This window comes from Macaca thibetana, chromosome 3, assembly GCF_024542745.1.
Source record: "Macaca thibetana thibetana isolate TM-01 chromosome 3, ASM2454274v1, whole genome shotgun sequence".
In the NCBI taxonomy this organism is placed as follows: domain Eukaryota; kingdom Metazoa; phylum Chordata; class Mammalia; order Primates; family Cercopithecidae; genus Macaca; species Macaca thibetana.
In genome coordinates this window covers 16109164-16118850 of record NC_065580.1, presented here as the reverse complement: position 1 = coordinate 16118850, position 9687 = coordinate 16109164, and the positions used below count along the sequence as shown (strand labels likewise).

The 9687-nt window shown below is 48.3% G+C and overlaps 2 protein-coding genes and 1 gene segment (V, D, J or C); all 3 read left to right on the top strand.

The window, feature by feature from the left end:
- LOC126951110 (probable non-functional T cell receptor beta variable 7-3) overlaps nucleotides 1-9687 on the top strand; it is a 632711-nt gene that overhangs the window by 434644 nt on the left and 188380 nt on the right.
- LOC126951109 (M1-specific T cell receptor beta chain-like) overlaps nucleotides 1-9687 on the top strand; it is a 418381-nt gene that overhangs the window by 271673 nt on the left and 137021 nt on the right. The window lies entirely within an intron of this gene.
- LOC126951080 (trypsin-2-like) lies at nucleotides 4370-8699 on the top strand. Of its 3 annotated transcripts, XM_050784973.1 has the most exons (6): nucleotides 4993-5185; nucleotides 6216-6375; nucleotides 6730-6771; nucleotides 7435-7688; nucleotides 8083-8219; nucleotides 8520-8699. In XM_050784973.1, the coding sequence occupies exons 1-6, from the start codon at nucleotides 4999-5001 to the stop codon at nucleotides 8670-8672; spliced, it is 933 nt and encodes a 310-aa protein (XP_050640930.1). In that variant the 5' UTR covers nucleotides 4993-4998; the 3' UTR covers nucleotides 8673-8699. The 3 variants fall into 3 exon arrangements, with proteins under 3 accessions (XP_050640932.1, XP_050640930.1, XP_050640931.1); XM_050784975.1 differs by lacking the exons at nucleotides 4993-5185; nucleotides 6730-6771 and adding an exon at nucleotides 4370-4451; XM_050784974.1 differs by lacking the exon at nucleotides 6730-6771.

The following is a 9687-nucleotide window of genomic DNA, read 5'->3' as shown; positions in this document are numbered from 1 at the left end:
ATGTCAATGCCTCATCTGAATATCATCATCACTCAAGAGTCAAGGGAAGAACCAAACGCTTCATATAAACAGGGCTGGGTGGGGAGTGTTAGTTTCCACTGTTTTCCGTCTCCATTCAGATCATTCCTATCAAAGCCCAGCTGGTTACCTGAAGCCAAGCGACAGACATAAGGATCCCAGTGGCCTTCCAGACAGCTGCTTCCACCTCCTACCTGGGCCACTTACACTCTTTACACAGAAAAGTGAGTCACCCCACTCAGATGGGTTGCCAGCAGAAACAGGGCATGAAAATCACAGATAACCATGGGATTTCTTCTAAGCGGTCAGTGTAAAATAAACCAACACTACCACCACCAAAAACACAAAACAAGCAAAAAAATCCTTATCGAAAATTCAAGACAAACTACTGTGTAGAGCCAGGCCATGGGGTTGCCTTTTCTCAGGCCACACAGCTTTCCCAGTCCATTTACTCACATGGAACAGTGAGATGTGAAGGTCTGCAGAGCCTGTGCTTGGGATGGAGGCTGGTACTGTTCACCTGTGGGTCCAGAACAAGGACAAAGAGGCAGAAAGCTGCAACTCTGTCCACCGCCACGGATTAGTCCCTCCTGCTTAGAGAGGCTCCGAAGAGCCCCCACCTCAGCCTTCACACAAAACATCTCCTTCTGGCTCAACTACAGCCAGGCTGCAGTGCCGTGGCATGATCTCTGCTCACTACAACCTCGGCCTCCCAGGTTCAAGAGATTCAGCCTCCCAAGTAGCTAGGATTACAGGTGTGTGCCACCATGCACAGCTAATTTTTTTTTTTTTTTTTTGTATTTTTAGTAGAGACAGGATTTCACCATGTCGGCCAGTCTGGTTTTGAACTCCTGATCTGAAGTAATCCAAAGTGCTGGGAGGACAGCTGTGTGCCACTGCTCCAGGCCCAGGCTCCATTTTTAAAAAATAATTTCAACTTTCATTTTAGATTCAGGGGCTATATGTGCAGGTTTGTTACATGGGTATATTGTGTGATGCTGAGGTTTGTGGCACAAATGATCTCATCACTCAGGCAGTGACCATGGTACCCAATAGGTAGTTTTTCAGCCCTTTCCACCCTCCTTCCCTCTTCCCTCTAGTAGTTGCAGTGTCTACTGTTCTCATATTTATATCCATGTGTACCCAATGCTCAGCTCCCACTTATATCTGAGAATGCGATATTTGGTTTTCTGTTCCTATGTTAATATGCTTAGGATTACAGTCTCCATCTCCATCCATGTTGCTGAAAAGACATGATTTCATTCTTCTCATGGACGCATAGTATTCCAAGGTGTATATGTACCACATTTCCTTCATCCAGTCTAATGCTGATGGCCCCCTAGGTTCATTCCATGGCTTTGCTACTGTGAATAGTGCTGTGAAAGATGTGCAAGAGCATGTGTCTTTTTGGCAGAACAATTATTTTCCTTTGGGTAAATGCCCACTAAAGGAATTGCTGGTTGGAATTGTAGTTTTGTTTTAAATTATTTCAGAAATCCTCAAAATGCTTTCTGCATTAATTTTTCCATGAACTAATTTACACTCAGGCCAACAGTGTATCAGCATTCCCTTTCCTCGGCAGCCTCACCAGCATCTTCTATTTTTTTTGACATTTTAATAATAGCCATTCTGCAGCCAACTACTTTCAAGGCCAACATGGGGAATAACCACAAACATAACCTTTTCCAGAAGACAATTCTTGCCTGCCGACTGGTAGAATTCTTGTTTTCATCTGTCTTTCATTGTTTAGTTTTCGAAGAAAAACCAAAGGTAAAGTGGTATGATCTTCCACACCTGAACCAGTTTGTAGCCACCAGAGCCTACTGGGAAGGGTCCCTCAAGCATGCGTTGGTCTTGTCACCTGGAATTTGAGAGATCAACAAGCCCCGATAGCAACCGACCGTACAACTGCCCATCAGCGCCCATCCTTTCATGAGATTAGCTCAATTCTGGCTCTGAAGACACTGACAGCCACAGGTGACAAACCCTGGGTCTCTGTGGGCTTCCCTCCTCACCCAGGGCCACAATGGGCTGCCTGTCCTGGGCAGAGACACAACAACATTCTCTTAAACTGAAATTAAGCATAAATCCACTTAACCAATAATCATCTGAGGGCACAGTCCCTGCCTCCTTCCTTGGGGATTTTAAAGCACACCTCTCTGACCCAAAGAGGTAGGTGAGATCTGAGTGAACAGTACCAAGATTGGCATGTCCTCCAAATTGAGCTTGGGCAACTGGATCTGAGCCTATCCTACACATCTGAGTCTACAGTATGAGGTAACGGTCTCCACCTATAGCTGTCTTTGCTGCCTATAAGGTCATTCATTTTTGAACAAAGCTGACCTCAGACTATACTGTGATCATTTAAGGAAGAGTGCAAAATACTGGAGAAGGCTAGCCTTCAAGCTCTAGCTACAGAAATCCTCATATTCTTGGGTGTTCCCTTTCAGACAGAGAGTCAGAGCCACAAGCACTGATCCAAAAATCCCATTTTCCAAAAAATTTTTCCACCTTCTACCAAGGGTCACCTCCGTGTTTAGTGCACACTGGTGTCTACAGTTGCTAGAGCAAGAGTCTCTCCTTATCCTCCAAGGCAGGAGTTCTGTGAAGACCCTATGACAAGGGGACAAAATGAAACAACATGTTTAGGGACAACACAGGAAAAACCATATTATCAATGCTCCAAAACCTGGTTACCTCAGGCTTGGCCAGTTATTCGTGAGCAGAGAAGTGTGTCATCTACATGGCGGTCATGGCCTGGATGGGTCTGGAACTGTGGCAAGGTAAGGCTCTGAGACAAGGTGCCAGGAGAAAGATCAATTCAATCATCTATTTCTGCCAGGAAGAAAAGACCAGGAAGGAATCAAATGTACCGTTTGTCCTCTGGAAACCTCTGCCTTGATCCTCAATAAATCTCCTTTTAGATGCCACCTGCAGCAATTCCCACACTTCATAATGCTCTGCATGGCTTCCGTTGGCCTTATGATCAGCTCTGCCAAGATCTGTATTCTTGGGCAAGACAGAATATTTCTGAATCTCACAGTCTTCCTCTATAAATGAGCATAATTTTGGTCTGCACAAATCACAATTAGCATGTTTTTGGGAAGTTAAACTGTGAAACTCAGCATAAATGGAAAGCAATGTACCACTGTTGTTTACGTGAAAACTCTTGTAAAGCTGTCAGGCACCATGCACCATCTAAGTATAGCAGTGTTAGGTATGAGCCCATCAGTGATTAGAGGGGCTACGGGGTGGAGAGGGGGGTCTCCAAGCAGTGGGTCTCCTGGCTGTGGGGAAACTGGCTCAGCAGCCATTACAGGAGCTGAACCTGAAGGTACTCTCTGTGTCCTCTCAACTCCACGGACACCACTTTGGCAGTTTTTCCAGTTGTCTCTGGTTTCCATTTGCTTCCTCCCTCTAGCCCCTTGGCCATGTCCAGTTTCACCACCAGGTTTCTGATCTTTTCTCATTTTGTTCACCATCTCCAGAACACCCCTGATTCTTTTACTTTTCAAAGAATTCAAACTTGAACTCTGCTCATTCCCGCCCATCACCAACCTGAGCTCAGAGTTGCTGAGAAGGGAAAGCACCTTCACAAGGAAGCTCCTTCTTTCCTTACATCATTAGACTTGAGCGGAGACAGCATTCCCATCTCCACACTGCTCTGGCCAGGTTGTGCCTCAGTCAATTACACAACTGTGTCTTAGTAGCCTTGGTAGGGCCCAAATCATGATATTCTCTGAGAAGATTCACTTTGCACTGAGCCCAGCAAAATCTCACTGCATCTAAGAAAGTTCCAGGTCTGGCCGGGTGCGGTGGCTCAAGCCTGTGATCCCAGCCCTTTGGGAGGCCGAGACGGGTGGATCACAAGGTCAGGAGATCGAGACCATCCTGGCTAACATGGTGAAACCCCGTCTCTACTAAAAAATACAAAAAACTAGCCTGTAGTCCCAGCTACTCGGGAGGCTGAGGCAGAAGAATGGCATAAACCCAGGAGTCGGAGCTTGCAGTGAGCCGAGATCACGCCATGGCACTGAAGCCTTCGGGACAGAGTGAGACTCCATCTCAAAAAAAAAAAAAAAAAAAAATAGAAAGTTCCAGGTCCACCCCTCCAAATTTCCATCATTGAACCCAACATGTGCCCCATTTAACATGCTAAAATTTCTACCTACTGCTGATTCTCAGATCAAATCATTACCCAGATTTACATTGGTCCAAACTCTGACATCTGATCACGGGCATGTCATCCTAGTTCAGTTTGTTAGCCCCAAGCAGGTAGGTCAATTTGCATCACCCTGAGTGCAGGTTGCCAGGGCAACCGTGAGGCTGCATAAAAAGAACCTATCACAGGATGCACATGAGACAGACAAATGTCTTCACATTGAAGAAGGGGAGGAGTGCGCCATTGGTTTTCCATCCTACAGATGCACTGAGTAAGCTCCTACCTAAACTGTGCCCCCTCCTTCTTTGAAACACTTCCCATCCTTAAGCCTTGGTAGGAAGGAGAGCCATCTTCAAGCCCAGAATCCTATGGAATGCTGAGTCTCCCTTCTCCTTACCACTTAGTGTTGGAATTCTCATTCTGCAAAGTCTTAGATTTGACCTTCCCTAACACTGACTGGAGAGAAGCATCTTCATTTTCACAGGAATGAACCTTAGATAAGACTTTGCTCTTCTCATGGGGGCTCCAGAACACTGAAAAGCCAAGCTTGCTACCAACGCTTGCCCTTCCTTAAGTACATTACATATATCCACAATAGTTGAAAAGATTCCTAAACAGCCAGGCCATTCTCCCTCCTTCTAACGTTCATCCCCTCAGCCTAAGAAAGTCCAGTTGTACGATCAAGGGCTTGGCTTCCCCTGTCTTTCCCATCCCAGCATCCTTCCAGGAAATAGCCAGTCTCCCTCTCTGCTCTCAGAAGGCAAGTTTCCTCATCACCTGTGAATCACAAACCCACAGAGTGGCCAAACATAGCCTAGATGATGCAAGACCCTGGGAAGGAAAAAGCTGCAGGTTTGTTTGTGCTGAGAGGAGTGGTGACCCTCACCTCACAGACACCTCCTCTCCCGATCCTCGGCAGGTATAAAGACGGGTCCTCCACCACCAGTCAGGCACAGTCTACCAACATGAATCTACTCCTGATCCTTACCTTTGTAGGAGCTGCTGGTGAGTATCATACCCTACCTCAGGCCCCACCCACCCCCTTCCTGGCAGACACATGCCCTTCCATTCCTGCCACATCTCCTCATTTGACTGTGCTATGATATTCTATTTCCTCCAACTGGTATCTCTACTTCCCATCCTCCTTGGGCTCTCTTTAAGCCTCACTTGTTTCAACTTCTCCCTGTTTTCACTCCAACCACTGTCATTTATCCACATCTGAGCTGTGGTTGGAGAAGCTGGGAAGGGAGGCCACGGGGTGCTGGCCAACGAAATGAAGCAGCAGGCTTTAGGCTTGTCTCTGACAGCACCAGAATAGCACCACTATAACTGCTCTTAACCTCGAAAGCACCTGGGGAGGTGGAAAAATTACTCATGCCAGAGACTCAACTCTAGAAATTCTAACTTCATTTGTCTAGGGTACAGCCTATGTTCTGGGTTTTTAAGCTTCCCAGGTGATTTGTAACATTTCCAGGCATGCAGCCAAGGTTAAGAATTGTTGCTGTCCTATTGGCCAATAACAACGTCTACCTTTCTTCTGCCAAATTGAGCCTGGGGGCTGCCCTCAACTCTGCCCTGATTACACAGTTCTGAGCTATGGGGGAGGCTGGTCATGGCCAGGTCTCTGTAGCCAAGGGGTTTTCCTAGCTTGGCCAAAGTATCCTGACAATCCAGGGCTCAAATAGCCAGGGGACATACAAAGGTGATGAATAAAAGAGAGAAGCACTCAGTGGGTGAGACAACCACATCCCAACTCCTATCCCACTGAAAGCATTGTGAGGACATTCCTTGCAAGGTCAGCCCGGTGACCCCAGGAGAGATCTGCACCCCCACAGGGGACCTAGCTACGTGCCCTGGAGACACAGAGACTTGGGAGACACATCCCGTGATGCTCACAGGGGTGGCAGCCATCCCTCCCTTCCTAGCCTCACTGTGCTTCTTAAGGATTTCTAATGAGCAGGAACAAACCACAGGCTGGGAGCACCACCCCTAACATGTTACTGACTTGCCTTCTCCCTTCCCAGCTCCACTCCAGTTGCTGCCCCCTTTGACGATGATGACAAGAGCAATGGCTGCTACACCTGTGAGGAGAATTCTGTCCCCTACCAGGTGTCCCTGAATTCTGGCTACCATTTCTGTAGTGGCTCCCTCATCAGTGAACAGTGGGTGGTATCAGCAGCTCACTGCTACAAGTCGTAAGTGTGGGACCCCTGACTGCAAAGCTCCCAGCCAGGCTGCCTGGGAGAGCTTGGCTTCAGCCCAGGGAACTACTGAGGTTGGGTAAGATGAATGGGAGAGGTCGTGGAGAAGAAAACTTGTTGGCAGCAGGTGACTCTCCAAAGCAGAGAGTGAGCACAAGAGAGGAACCTCTCACACCCAGGCAAATCCAAGAAACAGCAAGGATTGTGGTCATAAAAGCAGGCAGGAATGATCTTGGAGTGGACTGAGCTAGTAAGAAAAGCAGGCAAGTACCTTTTGCTGGATAGCTACACATTAAAGCCACCTAAGAAAGAGTTTTATAAAATACTGATACCTGTGTCCTATCCCAGGACACTTAACTCAAAATTTTCAGGTAGAGTGTGTGAATATCAGTGAGTATTTCACACTTTACCTCTGGTAACTGTAGAGTATATAGACAGAACTCAGAACTGCTGCCTACACCAAGAACTCTCAAACCTGAGTATACATCAGAAAGACCTATAGGCTTGTTAAGGCACAAATCACTGGGTCCCATTCCCAAGGTTCTGATCAGTAGGTGGGGGTAAGGACCAAGAATTTACATTTCTAACAAGTTCCCAGGAGATGCGAATACTATGGCTAGCTTTGGATTAGATTACACAGAAGGGTGGTGCTCACCAGGCCAAGAAGGGAGGGAGGAACAGGCACTGTGCACAGTTAGCAAAGACCTGGGGTGAAGAATGCTGGGAAATCTTCAAGGATCTCCTTGCGCCCACGGTGCTAGTGACTGTGGAGATTGTGGGAAAGAGGTTGTGAAGGTGGACTGAGAGGCAGCCTCCACTGGGATCCCTTTGACTCTGCCCCACCCCACTAACACCAACCTCTGAAGCAGAAGGATCCTGGGTCTCACACCTGCACTGACCCACATCCCTCTTCTGCCCATGTGATATGGCCACACACCCCACCCTATGACTCCAGAGCTGTCCATGAGCAGAGAGCTTGAGAACCCTGGGGAAGGTGGGATGGGTAACCCAGCTGTGAGACAAGATCTTCACCATGCCTGCCATGCCCATCAGCCGTAACCAGGTGAGACTGGGAGAGCACAACATCGAAGTCCTGGAGGGGACTGAGCAGTTCATCAATGCAGCCAAGATCATCCGCCACCCCAAATACAACCCAACAACTCTGGACAATGACATCATACTGATCAAGCTCTCCAGGCCTGCCGTCATCAATGACCATGTGTCCACCATCTCTCTGCCCACTGCCCCTCTAGCTCCTGGCACCGAGTGCCTCATCTCCGGCTGGAGCAACACTCTGGGCTGTGGTGGTGAGTGGGACCCTTTGTCATTGTACTTGCCTCCATCGTCCCAATCTCCAGAATGAACCATGCCCCTGAACTTGAATTCTCTCTCCTCCAGGCTTACGACACATTTCTAGTGCCCATTGGCTCTGCACTGGGTACCAAAGAGATGCAAAATCTCAAGGACTGGGCACCTAAAATCAAAAGGCAGAACAAATGGAGAATGTGCTGTGATCACATCTTGGGAGGGGTTCAACCATGATCATTCTGGGAACTAAAAGCCAGAGAGTCCCTTGCCAGGACTTATGTTTTGGAGTCCTCTCCAGGGCAGTGTTCCTCTTCAATGTTCCATCCTAGATTATTGTCTCCTCTGGCCTGACCCACATTTCTACTTTCTTTGATCTCTTCCTGATCCTCACAACCGACTACCCAGACGAACTGCTGTGCATGGACGTTCCTGTGCTGACCCAAGCTGAGTGTGAAGCCTCCCACCCTGGAGAGATTACCATCAACCTGTTCTCTGTGGACTTCCCTGAGGGAGGCAAGGATTCCTGCCAGGTGATTTGACCCCTTCCCCTGCTGAGGCTCCCATCGATACCCAGGCCCCACCTGGGAAAAAGATTTGAACTCCCAAGGTGGCAGGGCTAAGGAGACTTCCTGCAATGCCCCCATGGAGAAGTGAGCAAGGCTCCCTTGGGCTGCATGCTGTCTGCTTAGGAAGAACAGAGAAAGGGCCACCATCAGAAGGACATAGAGCCACAGAGCTGGCTGGAAAGGGGTCTTTTAAGGTTCAGAGTAAATGTAGCTATAATCCTCCTCCATCTCTCTCTTCATACAACTTGTCCTTTCTTCTCCCAGCTTGACAATGGTGGCCCTGTGGTCTGCAATGGACAGCTCCAAGGAGTTGTCTCCTGGGGCTATGGCTGTGCCCAGAAGAACAGGCCTGGAGTCTACGCCAAGGTCTACAACTATGTGGACTGGATTAGGGACACCATAGCTGCCAACAGCTAAAACCCTCGCTCCCTCTGCAGTCTCTTCACCAAAGAAGTGACCCTTCTCTCACTCTCTGTGTCTGTGCCTGCTCCCTCGCACTCCTTCACACTGGAAAGCATCCTCCAATCTCAGGTCAGATTGGGCTGTCCCCCTTAAAGACAAGCAGAGCCCCCAGCTCCCAGAATGTGTTCCATGGTACACTAGATTAGCACATACAAAGAGATGGAATCCAAAAATAAGAAGAAGTTTGGGAGAAAGGGGGGCACTGTTTTCCAGAGAAAAGTATGTTTCAGAATGGTGGTCTTTGGGAGGGTGGTGTTTATTTTTATTTGAGCTTCTCACAGAAGTAAGAGCTACTCTGCCTTCAGAAAAATCATAGCACAGAGAATGTGCCTGCATCTTCGAGGTGGCCAAAATATCTGAGCAACTGAATCTTCTTCCTAAAACACAACAGTAATGACAACTGCTGATGGTGATGACGTGCCTTTCCCAGGAATGTGTCAGCATCACACCCTCGACCAAGCACTCCCTTCTCATTCACCTGGAAAATCAGACTCAAGTAAATCTCCCTGGCCCCCTAACTCTTGCCTCAACTCCCTAGTTCTATCTCTGTGAGCAGCTAGAGAGATGTCCCGCCTACCACAGCGGGAGCCTGACTGCGACTTGGGAATCAAGCCCAGCTCTGCATGCATTATTTTCATCTTCTTTGCCTTTGGGGTAGGACACCACAGTGAATCCCACAGCTACTACCAGCTCCCCACTCCGACCAGGGAAAGAAACTAGAGAGGTCAGGATTCACCTGTTTGATCAATTAGCTGAGGAAGGATTCATTTTCATAAAAGTTGTTTGCCTTTGAGACACTTCAAGTGAGTTATTTGGGAAAGACATCTTAGGGCCGTGACATCCAGCGACTCTGGCCTCACGTTGGCTGACTTGCACCCACTGGACACAGCAGAGGGAGGCAGGCCCCATGGCACCTGTGGCACCTGCCAAAGCCTCCTCCTGGCAATTCTGAGAGGGCCCATGTTGGGGC